Here is a 19,922-nt window from a genome sequence, read left to right as displayed (position 1 = left end):
GCCGATTCTCCCTCCTGCCGCCTCTTTCTCATGGCCACTAATCTAATAATCTGTTTACATTCAGGGGCTGCCGAGACCTGCTCCCTCACTTACACTGCCTGGATCGAGCTCTCTCTCCCCGCACTACTCAGAACGAGTCCTCCTCCTCTCTACTCGGGAGGGGGAGGGCTTTGGTCAGCTGATATAGCGCCAGACAGTGAAGGAGTAGAGAGCCCTGCCTCCCTCTTTGGGAAATGGCCTTGGATGGAGACAAATAGGCACACAGACACAGAGCAAAAGCGAGCCAAAAGCCCTCCCCGGGCCCGCTCTGTGACACTGCACATCTCTCCCACACACAAGCGCACAGGCCTGGTGAAATTCACAGAAGTGCACAGCGAGATTTGAGCGAGCCAAGTGAACTCTAACCCACTCTCTTCCATGGCAGCCATCGAGACAGTGTAAACATTTGGACCAATATAGCAGCAGATGTACCCTTGACATTACCAGGAGGTCTGCCCCCACGTCGAAGATAAGCAGGAGATCAATTTTTTTGTTTTGTTTTTTTGTTTGGACGGCTACAAGCAGAGGTCCAGCCCTCGCCGCAAGTCACTACTACACTTAGCTAAACAAATGTCCGCTGGAATAGGCTTCCTTCCTTCCTCCGGTGGCACGGCTCCCACATCTGACATGAGAGCCGCGGTCTGAAATTTCAGCGAATAATTTGATCATCTTCTCAAAGCCCCCGCACACATATAGTACACACAGGAATAAATCACTTCATTCCGCATCTGATTCAGCAGCTCGCTCAAGTTCCCCTGGCTGTGGGTCAAGTGGGCGAGACTGGCGGATAGCTACCCTTTAGCACCTAGGATACCCACCTTCTGAAAACAACATGCGCGAAACAGTAAAACATAACCGACTTTTGTTTTCAGGGGGATTGTGTTTACATTGCCCTGTGTAAACAAACTAAAAAAAATGCTGGCTAGAAAATGTCAAATGGCCAGGGCAAATGGAAGGACACGGTGTGCAGGAGGTTAATTAATCACATTACGGGCAGACCTTGTGTAATTCAAACTTTGAGGGAGTGGAACAGAGCAGGTGGCACAACACACTTGCAGAGCGGCGAATTAGCGATACAGATTAATGCTACAACAGGATTAACAAGGGCACTTGGATACCTGAAAACCTGAGCTGACACGGTCAAAATAACAAGCTTTAAAGGGCAGATGGTGGAACGAGCGCAGGTCTGACGTACCATGACGACGGCACATTGCCATGGTGATCCAAAACCAAAAAAGACACGAGGAGCTGAAGGGGAGCGGGTTCAGGATCATAACCATTTGTTTGATCTTATTTAGTCCAGTCATGAGAGCAGAATGACGGTTGAAAATCTAATAACACTGCGGCATCTTTAGGCATCACCGTCTCAAGCCAATAAGACGAAATAACATCACAACAACAATTAACACCTCCTGCTCGAGTCTATGAGGAGTTTTTCTTCTTCTAATTTTCCAAAACTAAATGTTTGCGATGTCGTGGGATGGTTTCAGGGTATTTTGGCATTACAAGTGTTTGATATGGACAAAATCCAACTGGTTAAAGCCAGTTTAGAAACAGGAAAACGTATAAGGTAAAGGTTGAAAAAGGTTTGGGTTAGGTTTATTTAGCGATACAAAATCAAGTTTGTCTAATAATTAATCATTTGTTTTATCTCTCAAACCACAACCAAGGGAATAAAATGAAAAAAAAACAACGTGTTGACCTGTTCCAAGACAAAAAAACAGCAGTATGAACAAGGGCTAGGACGATCCACTTTTGTCACAATCCGATACGTATCACAATACTCAGGGGCCGATCCGATACGTATTGCGATACAATAAGTAATTATGATTTGTAATATGCTTACCTTAAAAGGGACTATACGGAGTTTAAAATTGTTAAAATTATGTATTTTCCTCCCCCTACATGTTCCAGCCATGTCCTAATGTGTAGAATGAGCCCAGACCTGTTCACCACAACTGCCTCTAAAATCCTGCACTGTCACTCAAAAAGGTGTTACTTCGGGTCCGAATTGCCGTCATGCACAAGCTTAATATAGAAACTGCAGTTATGCATAAGACCTGAGGTGGCAGTAGTGAGCATAAAATTACCAACTTGCATCTAGTCTCTTTAAAATTTGTACAAAGAAAACAGTCATATGTCCAAAGTTTATAAACCGAATGCCATTTGACAGTTGCTGAGCTGTTACTGGAAAACAAAGGAGTGCAGGATAAAAATGCCTCCAAACTCAAGTAGTGAAAGTATTGCGATACTTGAAAAAGTATTGCAATCTAAATCCAATCCGATATTTTGTCCCAACCCTAGCATGAACCCCTGTTTACTGGACGACTTTTCACGCATCATCATAAAGAGACGGCAACATAGCACAGAGAGTTTGCAGCCGTTGGACGGTTCTATAGACACCATCTTTCCAAAAGCCATAAAATATGACTCGTGGTACCCGCTCTTTTTTCCTTGAACCCCCCCACCTTGCATTGGAGACGCCCTGAGTCCAACACCACAAAGCATAACCCCAAATAATAACCTATAGGGATTTATTTCAGTCAAATAAAATGGGTGCATTTTCTCTTCCTCTTTTTCCAGTCAACTATGTAGATTTGTTTACCATTTAATTTCCTCTAATCAGACAAAGCTCTAGTAACCACCCCACTTCTGTCAAATCCATCATCGCAGTCGTACAAGGTCTCAATACCTTTGCCACTATGGATATACTTTTCATATTTATGTTTCAGAAACCTATAATTACTATTTCTGTATCAGAAATTGATTAAAAGAGGATTGAAAACCGTCTAAACTCGCTGCGTGCATGTTGGTTGGATCTAAGGAGATAGTTCACCTTTATTCGCGTCAGCAGAAGATACAGGAGTCTGGGACTTGGCCGGCTCCTTCATGCCCTTCTGCGCTGATTCACTTTTGGAGGGCTGTGGAGGCTCTGGCACGGCGGGCTCGGGCGCAGGGGGAGGGGGCTCTTCGGCAGCCACAGAGGCAGCCTCGTTGGCCATGGAGCGCGTGGTAATCCTGCCTTTGCGCCGGCCCTGGCTGTTGGCCGTCTTCCTGCCACGCGGCGTGTTCTGCTCCTTCCCCTCCTCGTCCTCCCCACCGTCGCACTTGTCCTTATCCTTGCCAATGTCCCTGTGGGTTTAGGAGGAGAAATAGAAATGAGCTTTTAAAATGTAGCTGCTCACATCAAAATATTTGCCCAAATCTGAGTTAGATTTAAAAGAATTGGTTATTGGCCAGAACTCTTAATTTCCAGAATTCAAATTAACATATTCACATGAACATATTGCATCATGCTAGGGCGTCACTATGGCAACGTTAGTTTAGGAATATCAATCTGACATTTCTTGCTAACACCGTCTGAAACAACAATGATGAAGTTTTAATGTCTAAAATGAAAGTTATTGTTGGAGAATATATTCATTAACTATTTCATTTCGTTTCATTTATTAATTTATTTGAATGGGACAGTGCATATTCATGAACAGACAACTAGTGTAAATATGCCGGATTAAACTCAAGGCTAATTCCCATCCGCAGTCCCATGAGGTAAAAACAAGAAAGATAGGAACATACAAAATATAGAACACATGAGACAAAACACACAGCAGTACAATACAGGCAAAACAGGCAAGTACATTTCTGTCATACGCCACTCCCCTCGTACCTCCCACTCACACACCTGTACCTGCGAAGTAAGGAAGCAACCGTCCGACGCGAGTTATTTCTGATAATGGACAACTCGGAGTGCATTATCCCGCTTATACCATGGTCCCGCGAACTGAAACTGTTCATTGGGGCCTGTTTGCTTATTCTTTTAGTCCCTGGACAGAAGTTATCTCACTTTTCGAGTATTCACCCAGACCATAGATACAGGCGGCAATGCATCATAGAAGGGGGCGTGGCTTCGCAAAGGGGGAAAATACAATCTTTTGGGAAACAAAATTTTCCGCTTGTTTTTTGCCATTTTCTGGTGGAATATGAACTTATTTATCACACATAAATAAAGTCAAGTGGCCCATATGGATATTTTCTCACAACAGATTGTGCAGTAGCTAGCACGATGCTAACATGAAGCATCGTGTTAGAATTCTCCGTTTTTTATGTATTAATGGGCTGAACCACTTTGCTCCTCTCCATGTCTTTGTGTCTTTATTTAGTAGAAAACTATATTCAGAATTTAGCGTTTGTTAAAGGGGCTAGATGCAAGTTGACCATTTTATACTCACTACTGCCACCTCAGGTCATACGTTTAACTGCAGCTTCTATATTAAGCTCGTGCATGACGGCACTTCAGACCCGAATTAACACATTTCTGAGTGACAGTGTAGGATTTTAGAGGCAGTTGTGGTGAACAGGTCTGAGCTCGTTCTACACATTAGGACATGGCTGGAACATGTAGGTGTAGGAAAATACATAATTTTGACATTTTAAAACTCTGTATAGTCCCTTTAACGATTCCAGAGATGCCGTCTGTATCTATGGTATAAATAAAATAAATAAGAATATGTTCCTGTCTAATGTCTCTTAATGGTTACACATTTGTTGAAGAAGCCTTTCTTTCAGTTGTCTCTTAAATGAGATGTAGGTGGTGCTTTCTCTAACTGTCATAGGTAGAGTGCTCCAACTGGAACAAGAAAGGAATATAAATGAAAACAGATGAGGGCGAGTGCTACAGCGATGCTCTTCAAGAACAGGGCAAAGTAACACTTCAGACTTGCTTCGCTGAATGGTACGGAAGCTTATTTGTATAGCGCCTCTCACATGGATGTAGCTTCACTTTCCCCTGGGGTAGACTGACAGAAGCGCAGCTGCACACATCTGCAACAGCAGACCCTCAGACCGCCACCATTCACTCACACGGACACAGCAGTCACACTATTGTACATGTTTTTAGCACAGTCTGTCTTTATGCTACATTTGGGAAGATAAATGTGGCATAAACACAAAGAAAGAGGCGAATGAGGCGCTCTTGTCCTGTCTGAAAGATACACATATGTGACTATGCCCTAATGACGACCTGTGTACTTGGTCTATGTTGTAAAAGATGTTTAATATTTTCATAATTACCAGACGCACCTGGAATCCTCCTTCTCATCTTTCTCTTCCTCGTCTTTCTTCTCCTCGTCTTCTTTTTTATCAGACTTCTCAGCTTTTTCCTCTTCGTTTTTGTCCTCGGCCTTGTCTTCTTGTGAGGTGCGTGGGATTTGCTACAGACAAATAAATCAAGAGAATGATCAAACAGCAAAATAATCTGACGTCTTAAACAGTCATTTTTGCGATAATGGATTCTATACCACCAATATAGCTGGAGAAACACAGCGGAAGAACGGCAGTGAGTGAGACTAAATAACCGGGGAGCACGTCGGGCCTAAATCTATGCAAAAGGTAGAAAAAGTTATCCGAAAGCTGTGAGTGAGCAAAGGAGGACAGAGCCGCATTCTTTTTCATCAGAGCTGGCGCGGTTCACCACAGAATGCTTCCTCCGGCCTGTTCTATGAAAGTGCTGTGCTGGAACAAGTCTGGTTATGCCAAGCCAAACATCCCATGCTGGTACCAGATGGGGCCAAGGAATGTGCTTCCCTCCATAGTAAGGGCAAAAGATAACGACTCGAGCATGAGAAAGACTTCAAGGAAAAAATGCCGTGACTCGGGATGTATTTTACAATAACTCGGACAGGGGATAAGAATAGCTTCATTACCGTAACCTTCTGCAGCACAACTTCAGACACGAGACGTGATTAGGTCTGTCTGTGTCTTCTGGCAAAATCACAGTGTGCTCTTAAGTGTAAAGAGAAGGCAGCCAGAGCTATGAAGGATTATTTTCCTCCATGATGAGCAAAATCAAATCTTTGGCATTACAACCTGCATGTGATGCTAATCTCATGTTTCCCAGACACGGCTCATGCCTCCTTTACGCCCCTTAAATCAATTGCAGACCGAATGGAGGGAGCCACTGCTGTTAGTTGTTACAACATCTGATTGTAATCGTTTCCATAAGCTTAAAATTCTAAGCAAAAAAGTAATAAAGGTATTATTTAAAGGATTTTTATTTTTGAACATCCAAGGAGTTTGAATGCAAGTATGATCGAGAGAAGTGATCATTGAAATATATGCAATTGATCAACTTACATTTTGCTGGAAATAGTTGGTAAAACACATTTTTACTTAATAAACACTTTTAATTTCATTATTTTTATTGTAAATAATGAGGTCATGGAATCTGTATTGGTATTTCTGTACTGGTTCAATGTAGATGTTGTAATGACCAGATGCTTATCACTCAATCATAATCCGTGAATGTGTTTAGTCGGCGAATAATAAGCATCTGTGATAGAATGTTCATAAAAGCCTGTGTCTGAATAATAAATAAATCACTACTTTCTTCTGTAAACAAATAGGGAATAAATGTTGACTTTTGTTGTGCTGCAACCTGGAAACAAGTCCAATTTTATCATTAGATCCACATTAAAGTTTCACTATGAGAGAATGTCCTGCATCACATTGCCCTCAAATAACTGAGCAAAAAGGCCAAACCAATTGTGCAATTCCATCACTCAAATATACCACAAGGCAATAACTTAACGTACCGACTGAGCAGAAACAAGTACCAGCTTAAGAGTCGCTCATCAGACAATTTCCACTTCCAAGGCTGCCAAGTTCCTACATACCTGCAAGCTCATCTGCTGATCATAAACAGGGGTTTGGGGAGCTGTGGTGCACAGCTGACTGGTGGCTAACCTCCAGTACTTCCATAGCAGCGGTGAAAGTAGCAGTAGAGGGGCCGGACGGCACCATAGCAGAGCTCCTTAGAAGGGCTGCTAGGCCACTGCGCTCCCGCACATATTCCGGGAAAGCGTGTCATCAGGGCGCTTAAGCCGCCCAAAGAATTGTCCATCTCACATGCACGCACTAATCTATGCAGGGTCACTCAAGGTAATCCCTGCCGAGCACTCCTCTTTGATTGGCACTCACAGCAGCACGGGGAGTTTTTTGGGCCTGTCAGATGGCTGGACCATACCAACTGTGCTTCCACGGGGAGGGGGGGACTTTCTCTCTCACTAACCTAAGGCCTCATAGAACAGAAATGGGAAATTAATACACGCTCAATGGATATCACTATGATACGGAATTTGTCAAGATTTTCCTCCAAAGTCAAGTTTTTACAACTTCAATTATCCAATGACTATGCTCTTTATATTATGGCATAATGCAGTACATTCTGTGTTGTCTCTGTTCAGCAACAGCAGAGTCACATGTTTTATTGAACCAACATATGCAAAAACTATGGAAAAGTCCCAAAATCAAGTGTAGAGGCTTGTGGATGTGCATTCATGTAGCAAAAACCTCTGGAAATAATCCAGTTTTCTAAATATTATCTACAGCTACAGCTCAACAACATTTGGAACAAACACAAGCCATTATTCAATAGCAAGGAGTCTTAAAATTTTGATAAATGTTCTAGAAATGAACTGACCTGGTTCCCTCTTCGTCTTCTTCCATAGTTGCGCCTCACGAGTGTCTTGTAGTTGTTGTTCTTCTTTGTCAAGTAATAGTAAAGGACACAGTCTGCCACACACTGAAGACACAAATCAAATGTTAATGCTGATATATTAGTATATTAACGGCATAATGACAATGATTTAACACATGCAGAGCCATTTACCTTTCTCTCCAGATACGAAGCAATTAGGCCGAAGTTTTTGGGATGCTGGACAAACCTGTGACAGACACATAATCCCGTCATTATCCTTCACACTGGACACCTGTATCGTGTATAAAAGCCTATAACTGCTTACTTTTCTTTGAAGATCTCTTTTTCATGCTCCGTCCAGACATTCATGAATTGTCGGGACTTATACACTTTCATTGGGTCGTCCATCAGGCCGTTCATGTTGATGAACTTGACTCTCCTCTGCTCGGTGTCATACATCATGGGGGGAATGACTGAAAGTTGTCTCATTTGTTTCTCATTATTCTGTAACACACAACACACACATGTGGTTTAGTTTGTGCGCTTCCACAAATCCCAAACAAATAATCCTATTGGAGCTACGGTAAAACGTTAACATTTGATTTTTCTATTAACCTGTTAACCCCGACATTACCCAAATCTAAAAGCTTCTTGAAAAAAAAGAGTCAAAATGGCATCGAAAACGAGGATGAAACGGAACAATAAAGTGACAAAAGAGCAACAAAAACGTGACTAAAGAGCATTAAAAAGTGACGAGAAAATGTGACAAAAAACGACAAGGACACAGCACAAAAACTACAAAAAACACTACAAAAAAACCTACGAAAAACACGACAAAAACGCTTAAAAAATGTGACATTAAAGTTACGATCAGATTTGTAGGCTATAGCTTTTAAATGAGACATTACACTGTTGCTCTCCAATCGAGAAGCTTTTAGATTTGGGTAAAGCCAAACTGGAGAAAATGAGCTCAGTTAAGGTTAAGAGGTTAATTAACAAGCACTTTCATAAACACAATGTACAGAAAACATCACGTACTTCCTGCTCCGATAGGCCGTCTATGATTTCTGATATCTCATGTTCACTTCGAGCAATTGTTGCAGAAAGGCCGGTTCCTCTTTGCCCAACCCTGTGGAAAAACAACAAAGGCCATTTTTCTATGGAGAAAAGCATATATACTGCTGTTGTAGATAGCATATAAGAAACACAATGTCCAAAGCTCTAAAGGGATGAAGGCTTTCAGTTTAAATTATTACAGTTTATTATTACAATTATTAAAGATCTGTAGCTCAAGGCGAGTGAGTGGGCAGAAAAAACACACAAGATATGCTATTATGTAAAAGCGTGAACACAGAGCTTCACACTTTATTGAATAACTACCGCTGCGACAAAGACACTGCAGCTCCACCAAATACTCAGTTGTACAGATATACGTACAAAGGAAAACTACGTGGCACCTATTGAGAAATTGCTTTGAGATTTGCCAATAGAAAAAAAACAGAAGCAGCCTCCTTTGTGAGTAATTTGGGGGAATTTAACTTAATGGCTCAAAACCAGACAATACAACAAAAAGACATCGGAGTTTATTAGTCATGTCGATGATTGACCGACTGGTTACAGTGTACTTCCTTTTTATGTTGACAGTGCTGACATGCAGAGCCTCACTTTCACTGAAATCTCAGCAAAACAGCCAGACTCTGGACCCTGACCTCGTCATTGACTGTGCCCACGGGCAGATGACACAGCGGCTAAGGGCACACGCCACACGCTACACGCCACATCGCTCTCACCACAGGCCTCGTTAGATTATTAAAGGCCCTATGTCAAAAAAATCCTGAAATAACACCGATTTCCTAGTTATCCAGAGTGTTGTTGATGTCTGGAGATTTTCATTTTTTTATTTTTTATTCATGCAGTCCTTATATTTGAAAAGTTTAGTGGTGCTAAGCTAGTGCTAGGCTAGTGCTAGGCTAGTGCTAGGCTAGTGCATGTCTATGGTAACTAGTAGCCTGCACTAAAAACAGTCTTGACCCAAGCACAGTGCACCTGAGGCAAATCACTTATAACACCAGACTACCCATATAAATGTCTGTGTTGACTGAATAATTTTTTTAATATAACCATTTTGCATTTAAAATAACTTATATTTGAGCAGCATCAGCTTCCTGTTTGTAAGCTACGCAGCGGCGGAGTGATCTGCGAGCTTACCGGATCTACAGTAGTTTGCTTACCTGCGGCCGGCATTACTACACGTGGAATTCACAAAGGAGCTTTCTACAAATCAGATATGGCAACGTTTGGAGGACGACCTGATGGTTTTGAAGAGTTTTTTAATGCAGGCTACTAATTACCATAGACATGTGCTAGCCTAGCACCACTAAACTCTTCAAATATAAACTGGATATATTAAAAAAAAAATATATATCTCCAGAAATCAACAACACTCTGGATATCTAAGAAACGAGGCCCTATGTCAAAACTCCTGAACGGGTATGATCAAACAACAGTGAACATGATCTTTATATGAACGTCATTGTCACAGCTCTTGCAGCATGAAGCCGTTGAAATTCCCAAACTGTCTCTATATTCTACAGACAGGCAGACAGAGCTGTGCAGTTTTGCAAACGTTGCCGAATTGGTCGCATGAATAACACTCCAAACTAAATGAGTACAGTTAATCTTCTTCCATTCCTTCCAGTATGAACACAAACACACTGAGCTGCGGACAGACGATCTGACACAAGAAACTGGAAATCTTTTGTGATCATATGGTCAGACACTTCTCGTACCTCTGAAACCTCTCCTGCTGCTCCCTTTGCTTGCGGATCTCTGGAAACTGTCTTTCGTAGTACTCGCGCGTTCTGCTCTCCTTGGCCTTGCGCCTGGGGTTGTTTTCCATCCGCTCCACCTTCTTCTCCCAGGCCTCCATCAGCTGGTCGTAGCGCTGGCAGATCTTCTGTTCCTGTGGAAAGACAGAACGATACATGTTTATTCACTTCTCGACCTGAAATATCTATGAAATGGCAATAGTGCAAACATGTACCAAGTCATCTACCATTTTCATTTTGTACAATCTGCTCGTTGCAAAAGGAGATTTTAGTAGCAAAGAACATAAGATATAGACTGTTGCAAGAATAGCAACTTTGGATGTGATGTAAGAAGCACTGCACACGCACTGGACTCCACAGTCAAAGACACTAGAAGAGCCAGCGAGTACACGCTGTTCAGGAACTGTTTGTGTGTCTTGCACGTTGCCCAATTCAAGTCCCTCCCGGACATTGTTCTTTTATAGCACTTCAATCCAACATTTACTTTCAAGTGACCCAAATTTGGCTTGTGTTGGATTTGACTTGTGACCCATTATTGTGGTAACATGAGTGACAAACTAGAGTACTTTATTTTGGACATTGTGATCAGCATTGTCAGTTTTTGTAAAGAGCAATGAACAATCCACCATTCCTGCTGGCACTCAGCCATATTGAGTCTGATAAAGGTCTGTCTGACCCTGAGTGGGCGCAGCCACGGAAGCACAGAATTCAATAAACCAAAGCACGACTGAAAATGTTCTACTGTAATGTTACATAGCAGTGACGTGGGTTATTCTGTCAGACATATTTTTAAAATCTTTATGATGCCACATATAGCACAATGTGGAGATGCTTACCCTTTGCTTACGGGCGTGATTTCGCCTCTTGAAAAATAGAATCAGCTTCTTCCTCATCACTTGGTTGCTGCAAGAAAACAACAGTTAGTAAAGAGGTTGTACAGTGAGTGACACTATAAGGATTATACCGATTATGGCTGTATCAAACAGTCCAATGTTGCAATTGTAGCCAAAATGACTGCGATTGTGTATAAATGTAAAATGCATTTGACCAATCTCTTGAGTAATGCAACTTGACAGGAGACGTGGGCACCAGTGCAGCCTTGGGACCCATCTTCACATTTTACAATAAAACCTTAATGCATGGGTTTTACATAGTGGGCCACCCTGCCGACCAATTAAAAAACTGTAAAATAAAGATTTTTGTTGAACATAGGCCCTGCAGACAAACACTCTGAGGTGGATGCCAGTTGGAAGATGCACTCAGGGTCTGTGTGTTCCTCTGTCCTGATAAAAGCTGAGCAGATGGGCCTCTCTCAGGGCACACGCTGATAAGCTCCAACAACCGTTCTGGCAACCCGACCTTCAACTTAGAGCACTTGGCTGCATTAAACGCTCCTGAGACAAACAATTTATTTCTCACGCATTCGGTATCGCTCACTCACATTTCTCTGATACAGTAAGGGCTTTACAAATAGAGCTCAGGATTCGGGCATTTGGAGAAGAACAGCAGCCTTGTTTCAGCATTTAAAGTGATCATATCATGCATGATATAGGCTTGGAAACATTTTTGGCACCTCAGCATCAAGATAATACCTTTAATAATTATAAAGAGGGAGTATTATGCTTTTTGAAGGTATTTGGTAATAAGGTCAACCCCGTCTTTATCACTGTCTTACACTGTGTTGGTTAGAAAATGCAATATTGATCTAAAAACAGCTGAAACAATACATCAGTTTCACTTCCTGATTGTCAAGGAACCATCAACTTAGTCCCGCCTACCCACCCCTTCACTGTGCAGATGTTTCAAAAGAGAAAAAAAGACAAAAAATAACCGGAGGAGGAGTTTTTTGGGAACTGTCGTCGCAGTGCTAAGAGTAGCCACCGAGCCACTCAAAGATACGCAAGTCGAAACACAGCTCCAGGTATGTTTTGGTCGAGAGAACAATATTGTACAGGGTTTAGACATTTCATTTCCTAGTTATAAAGAGTGTTGTTGATTTCTGGAGATATATATATTTTTGAATTCATGCAGTGTGAGTATAGTGGTGCTAGGCTAGTGCTAGGCTCGTGCATGTCTATGATACCTAGTAGCCTGCATTAAAAACCTCTTCAACATCATGGGCGAGTCCTCCAAACGTTGCCATATCTGGTTTGCAGAAAGCTCCTTTGTGAATTCCATGTGTAGTAGATACGGTAGATACGGTAACGTAGCAGATCACTCCGCCGCTGTGTAGCTTACAACCAGGAAGCTGATGCTGCTCAAATATAAGTTATTTTAAATGCAAAATTGTTATATTTCAAAAATTATTCAGTCAACATAGACATTTATATTGGTAGTCTGGTGTTATAAGTGATTTGACTCAGGTGCACTGTGCTTGGGTCAGACTGTTTTTAATGCAGGCTAATAGTTACCATAGATATGCGCTAGCCTAGCACTAGCCTAGCACCACTAAACTTTTCAATTAAAAGGACTGCACGAATAAAAAACTATATATTTGTCTCCAGAAATCAACAACATTCTGGATAAATGAGGCCCAATATCAAAAATCCTGAAATATTCCTTTAATGCTTTTTAATACCCACATAGTGCTATAATTTCCCCCCAAAAATTGATCTGATGCCACCTTGAATCCACAATTAAGGCCTTGATTTTGGCACAATTCAGTTCATGACTGCTTTTTAATGCCCTGCGGAAACCTGTAACATGGTAGAAAACCTTTAAAAAGTTGATTTGGCATAATGTCTATGTGACGATACAGTGACAGACACAGGGCGGGTCGGGATTTCAGTTTCTTAGTAACTCCATGAGAGAAATACTACTCCAGGTGAGTTTTAAAGCAGTACTAAGTAACGTGTGCCCCTAGAGGCCATAAGCGCCACTGCAGGTGTTGTAGCATGTTGCTGTTTTTTACTCATTGATTATCCGTGAGAGTCCGCTGACAGAAAAGACAAAGGGAGAGAGGGATATTCTACATCCAATTACACAATGGAGATAATTTTTTCACTCAAACTCGTCTGTTATCCTATTAGCTTCTTCTTTGTTATTCCATTAGTGTGTATTGGGGCCTCCGACCTGAAGGCAGCGAAGTTGCAATTGTGATTATCTGGCCAGAGACACCAGGGGGAGATGAAAGACCCCCCCAATCATTCCATTAACACTTGTATTACCCCCAGAGGGACTACGGAAAGGATTTATTAAGGTAAACAAGTTACTTAGTACTGCTTTAACAAGGGAACCACAAAGCTCAAAAAAGTTGCTTGGCACCGTCTGTCACATCCATTATGTTGTGTATATAATAAAAAAAACAGTAACTCACGTCTTGATGTTGTCATGATAAACTTTAGTGTCGGATGGTTGATTGTACAGGGGCTGGATGTGAAGACAAACACGACAAAGAACAAAGATTAATCATTACCTGTTGTATTGGGAGAGTAGCACTAATGTCTAACCAGTTTGTGAGGAAAGCAAATGTGGGTGAATTTCTTACCAGCTCAACTTTAGGGCCAAGGCCTTCCAGGATTTTGTGGGCTTCTTCTGCTTTTTTCTGAAAAGTTTGTAATCATTAAACCGGACACTGTTTGGAGAGTTTCTGCCAAGTACAATAATGAATGACGCATAAATACACTAATAGCCGCACAATGACTCTAGTAAATAAACAAATGCTACACTTTTCATGAGATTACTTAAAAACCTTATTTACAGCAACAGGGTGTTTAATGCTTCACGTTTACAGGCTTTAAGGCGGAGTTTGTATTTCTGTGCAGACAGCTGGAACAGTGCGATCGCCTAAAGGGTTAACGGTTCACTGGAAGGGAAGGCGTGGCTCCACACAACGGTCTGACAGACATGAACTACAGTAACCCCTTAAAACAAGCCAAACTCCACAGACTCAATCAACCAGGTCTGTCTAGCACTTCCACTGACTTCCCAGCTGTTCTGCTTCAAAACTTTATGTGGGGAAAAGTACATTTGGCTAGAACATATTTACAATATATCTACGTAATCGCACCGTCTACTGCCCAAACCATAAGTACTAAGTAGCCTACAAATGCAGAGTGAATACCAACCCTGTTCTCGTCATAAATGATCTGGACTATGCTGCGGTGCTTGTGCTCCACCGGGGGAGGGGTCACAGGCTTCTCCGGCTCCACTGGCTTTGCTGCTTCCTCCTCCAGTTGTTGCTAAGAAACAACAGAAACGCATGTAAAAAAAAATAAAAAAATAGGCACTTATATACTTTTAAATGATAATAAATATTCATACAGTTAGTAATGGGTTTGTTTCCCCCAAATATGACCTTGTGACGTGACAAAGTTTCATATTTAACTATAGATTGTGTAAGTTTAGCTTTATTAGTTAAACTTATATCTGACTTGTGTTTGAGGGGATACTACAAAGAAAAACAATCCGTAAATAAATTAAGTAAACACTTGGGAGTTTAAAATAAAATGTGCGCAAAGTGAACCTAAAGAGAGGAAATGACAACGGGGGAAACAAACTAAGTGCATTCCTTTCTAATGAGGCGGAAAACACAAAAGAGAGGAAATTCATTAATTAATTGAGAGTGGTTTCACCCTTCCTTAAACCTTGTTCTAGAAAAACAACAAGTTACAAGCTAGAAACGGTCTTAACAAGTATTTACTTGAGACAAACATACACTAATGACCGTGACGATTTTTCTTCTTATATCCCTTTTCCAATTGTGCGAGAGGTTTTTGCTGTTTCACTTGCACAGACAATGTTTTTGTTGACCCGACCCTTAGATCAGACAAAGATCTGGGGACCCCTGGTTTGGAGGAACGCACGACAGTTGTCCTCCCCTGATGGTGAGGACACAACAACAGACTCGGAGCTGAAGTCCACAACCTCGCTCACAAACACAATCTTTACTAAATGTAATCACAGATGCCTTTACATAGGCTGCACAATACAAGCGATCACTGTTATTGTTTACTTCTGCAACTTTCGTCGGATGTTTTGGTGAATGGTCGGCAACAGCTGATACATCCAGGCCTCTAACACGGTTTTATGAAATGATCGATCTGTTACAGCGCAAGAGAAGCAATGCCCTGTTTATGAACATGTTTATTTGCTGATCACAGGATTCTTATCGTTTGTTTAAAACATAAAACGCCGACCACGGCGAATAAAATGTCCTCTTACAACAATCAAAAAATGGCTCCATTAGGATTAGAGGTCGACCAATATATATTGGGCCGATACTTGGGGATTTTACAATATCGGCTATTGGCCAATCTCACGCCGATAAAAGCCGATAGCTCCGGGGGCTTAAAACAAGTCCTCCTACAACTCCCTTAGCCTCCGGGGAACAGAGAAACATTGCGATTAAACGATTAAAATTAAAACTGGTAAGCTACAAGACATGCTGTATGTCATTTGGAAGCACAGAACCCGGAGAATTCAATAGCTGTTAGTTATAAGCATTGTATTTTTGATCACCAAATGCCGCGGCTAGCAACAGTATGCTACAGTTTGCTAAGGCTAACGGCCTTAAAACGGCCTTAAAAGAACACCACATATCGGTCGACCTCTAATTAGGATTTATCGTGAGTATAACCAAAACCAGTGGTTCTCAACTGATGGGTAAGGACCCAAAAGTGGGTCACAGCACCATTGTCTGTGGGTCGCAAACATTTTCCAGGACACATTCTTTCAATATTTATCTTTTATGAACATATAGAAACATCTAGATCTAATCTAAAATGTGTCATTTGTGGGAAAATACAGTATTTCACTTGATGTTTGAGAAATGAAATTCTTATTTGGGCATCCTAAGATTATGGGAATGCCAAGACAGACCTAAACAACAATTCAGACCTATACAACCATCAAATTAATATGACTCTTGTATCAGTTAAGCTGTTCATATATCAGTCTTTTCTTAATTGTTAATTAAGAAAGCACGACCACACGTCTCCCTTCTGCTTTACGACTAAACAAGCAAACCAAAAAAGGAAACACAAACCTGTTTTTTCTTGAGCTTGAAAATCTGTTGCTCCACTTTGGCTATCTCTCTGTCCACGCGATCCATACTCTGGATTAGCTCCTCCTTTGAGAGTTTAGAGGGAGAGGTGTCCGTGTCCTCACCAAGATGAAGACCTGGTCCACCTGCTGAGCTCTCGACTTTCACAGTATATTGGGCCTCCTGTAAACAAAAACAAAACATTTCAACGCAAGTAAGACACAAATGTGGACATGCGGTCACTAACATTACATGCAGAAAACTTGGACGATACTGTATACGGATATATACAGAGTTTCATAAGGGCACTCCCCATCAACATGCGGGTCACAGGATCAAGTTACTGGGGTCATCTCGAAAAAAAAATGTTCTTTCCAATAAAGTGATCAGAGTTTGCCAAATACATCAGCATCTTTATTTTGGGTAAATTGGAGTAGAACGTTTAAATGCAGAAGTACAGAGCATACACGTCTCAACAAAGCTGTGCATTACAAGAGTGAACAGAATGGAGTCCACCCGACTACACTGTAATGCTGATGTGATCTTGGTGCCTATTATTGCTTTATTACGCCTAAAAATCTGTACAATTTCCCTGATGTCATGCTCATAAAGAAACAAAGCGCTACGTCATCAAATGGATTTACTTGGAATCCTTTCAGATTAACAAAGTACAGTGGAGAGATAACACACCTTTTTGACCTCCACTGTGGCCCTTAGACTGTCCTGTAATGTATGGGGCATTGGAAGAACAATGCCCCCAGAGGATGGCGTCGTGCGCGTGATGTGGCCTTCAGTAATGTTGTCCATGCGTGGCCGTTTGGTCTCAAGAGCCTCATGTTCGGGCTGGGAGGAGACGGAGGAAAAGGACTGCTCGTAACCATGGCGCCTCTCTGGAGGCCTGAGGAGCACAAGTAAACACATATTCAAACGAGAGGTTTTACATTATGTTTACAACAACAGACAGACATGGACCTACCGCTCTGACCCGGGGTGGAACTCAGACAGTAGCGATGGTCTCCGCCGCCCCTGTGGATCCTGCATGTGAGCCCGATAGTCAGGGACATTGAACTCCTGAGGTCACAAACACACAGACCTCTGGTTAGGCTGGTCTTAAAATAACAAAATAATACAAGCAACTATACTACTATAATACTAGCAACACAAGTGACAGTCCAAGATACAGACCTTATCTATGGCCTAAAAGGAAATGAAATCTAACTGGACACAGCTTTAGACTTTTCCTGAAGAGTGTCATCCCAATGTCACGTTTTATTTATTTGAAAAGACCAATAAGAAATACATTCAATTGAGGAGTAATCATTTTTAACTAATTAAAGTAGACAAACTCAGCTAAAGGACTAACTTGCATTTAATAGTACAGGTAAGCAAACAGATAAAATAGAAAAATATCCTAAGCTCATATAACAAAACATTGAAATAAGAAATGAAATGAAAATAATTACAGATGTGACACGTATCATGTCAACTAGAGCCAGATTTACCAGTGTTGCGTATGTGCGTGAGAGGCTCAAGAGCATTAAGATTTTTAATCAATGCTTAGAATAGTTTTGCGTGTAAACTGACAGGGATGTGTCCTAGTTTTATACACGTAATGTTTGTTTGTTTCCGATGGTTTTTTGAACATTTAAATGTAAAAGCTTTAAATTTGTGCTAAAAAACAACAACAAAGGCACGACCGTGTCCACAGGAGCCGTACCTGTTGGTGGCGGTTGAAGGTATACTGGACATTGTGTTGTGGATAGCGGCTCTGCTCACTGCTGAAGCCCCCCTGGCTGGGAGGGTAGCCCGAGCTACTGGACATCCTGTTCAGCGCAACTGGGCTGCAGCTTTTCACAACTCCAGGGGTTTGGCTAAACCATGTTTACACACAAACCACCTGCAATCACATTAATGCATTTCAGAAAGACAATCATCATAAATACAAAACACATATCTGTAAAATCCAATAACATCTTGAAGCGCATCCACATTTATAATATTAAAGACAAAATAAAATACTCCTTTAGTGACGACCAACTGGAGCATGAAAACATGGGTGTTGTGCAGCTGCAGCAGCAGAAACACAAAAACAAGCGCCCTGTGGTTAAAGAGAGCAAGACCCTGCTCTTCAAAAACTGAGTCAGGTTGATTAGAGTATATTAGATTTTAGATTTGTCATGAGCCAGAACTGGTTTTAACAATTACCTAAAAATCAAATTAAGTCCCTGTATGCAGCCATGCCTCTATAATAAAGAAACAGATCCACAAGATTAAATAGTTCCTAAACACAAACATTGATGCTCATTCTGTTTATAGCCTTGATGAACAAGAAACATATCACTACGTCAAACGTGGATGTGGTCAAACTACCAATGAGGAAGCATGACTTATGAAAACTTGCATTAGGAAAAAACATGGGAATAAATAACCACAGGCCTTGACGAATACGTAGCACGTCCTTATAAAGAATTCGTTCTTCGGTCAATATCAATAATCTCTATGTTCAAGTAGATGCATGCCCTTATAGTTTTTATAGTTTATTACTTATCGACGTTATATGTTTTGTGTTGCACGATTCAAACATTCCTAGCTTCACTAACAAAGGCAATAAAAACAATTCTGATTCCTATTCTGAAATGGGTCATCTCATCTTTGAAAGGTAGCTTCCAGATGTCTCATTATTGTCCACAGAAGGCACCAACTCATCTAAATATTGATCATACTTTCACTGCGTGTAAGTGCATGTGGTAATTGCATTGGCATCAATTTCTGTATGCATCAAGACCTAAAAGTGGGTTGATGCCTGGAGTTATCAATCCAGTGGTTTAGACAGTTTACTGGCAAGTCGCAAACGATGTGTCATCATAGTAACAAATGTGAGCAAGTTCAGCTCCAATGTACAAAGAAAGCCTGCAGCAACTGTGTTATTATTGATAATGATCCCGTTAAATGCTACGTATCAAAATCTGTAAATGTGGAGCTTATCTTGGGGGATGGGTTACTGCCACAGCAGACACTTTTCCGGAAACGCACAAAAGGCGATGCAAAGATTCCAATCGACTCAAAAATTATGATGTACGGTACTTAATCAAAGTAATAATCAAGAAGGGTGTTATTGTTTATGCTAACAGGCTAACTTAGCTTGTATTTCACCTCTGAATTCACAACCACGTCGCCATCTTGCAAGGGAGATTTCCAGCGTAGACTAGAGCACTTATACACAGAGCTAATTATGTGTGTTGTTCTGTAATTTGTGAGTCAATTACTCACCTCATGCTTAGAAAATTTACCAAAGGGCAAGAATGCAATCCCTAGGTAAAGAGATGCGTCAATTGTTGATTGTAAATCCGCGTTACAAGCTGTGGACGACTACAGAAAAGGCTGCGCCGCATTTGTCGAACGACATCCAGGCAGAACAAAACAAAGGATGTTGCGAGTCAAGCCCACAAAGAACGAACAAGTCCTTAAAACAGCACAGGACGAGTCAAACAATTGTAAAATAATGATTACAAAACAAATAATTGCATACTTGCATTTTTGGCATCAATTATACTAAAGTTGTGTTTTTGTGTTTTATACATCTGCCGGGACATTGAAG

General features: G+C 41.3%; 1 protein-coding gene across 1 annotated transcript in view; it reads right to left on the bottom strand.

Moving 5' to 3' along the window:
* Positions 1 to 19,737, bottom strand: part of ncor1 (nuclear receptor corepressor 1) — a 35,381-nt gene extending 15,644 nt beyond the window's left edge. The window contains 16 exon segments of the mRNA XM_079566508.1: positions 2,876 to 3,171; positions 5,110 to 5,249; positions 7,517 to 7,618; positions 7,706 to 7,760; positions 7,839 to 8,017; positions 8,552 to 8,642; positions 10,303 to 10,475; positions 11,178 to 11,244; positions 13,658 to 13,710; positions 13,829 to 13,885; positions 14,409 to 14,522; positions 16,328 to 16,507; positions 17,015 to 17,222; positions 17,301 to 17,395; positions 18,042 to 18,221; positions 19,595 to 19,737. Of these exon segments, the coding sequence (XP_079422634.1) occupies positions 2,876 to 3,171; positions 5,110 to 5,249; positions 7,517 to 7,618; positions 7,706 to 7,760; positions 7,839 to 8,017; positions 8,552 to 8,642; positions 10,303 to 10,475; positions 11,178 to 11,244; positions 13,658 to 13,710; positions 13,829 to 13,885; positions 14,409 to 14,522; positions 16,328 to 16,507; positions 17,015 to 17,222; positions 17,301 to 17,395; positions 18,042 to 18,146 (1,915 nt within the window). The 5' untranslated portion in view covers positions 18,147 to 18,221; positions 19,595 to 19,737.
* Between the last annotated feature and the right edge of the window lie 185 nt (positions 19,738 to 19,922).

Source organism: Gobius niger, assembly GCF_951799975.1.
Source record: "Gobius niger genome assembly, chromosome: 11".
Taxonomy (NCBI): Eukaryota; Metazoa; Chordata; class Actinopteri; order Gobiiformes; family Gobiidae; genus Gobius; species Gobius niger.
This window is presented reverse-complemented; position numbering and strand designations above follow the sequence as displayed.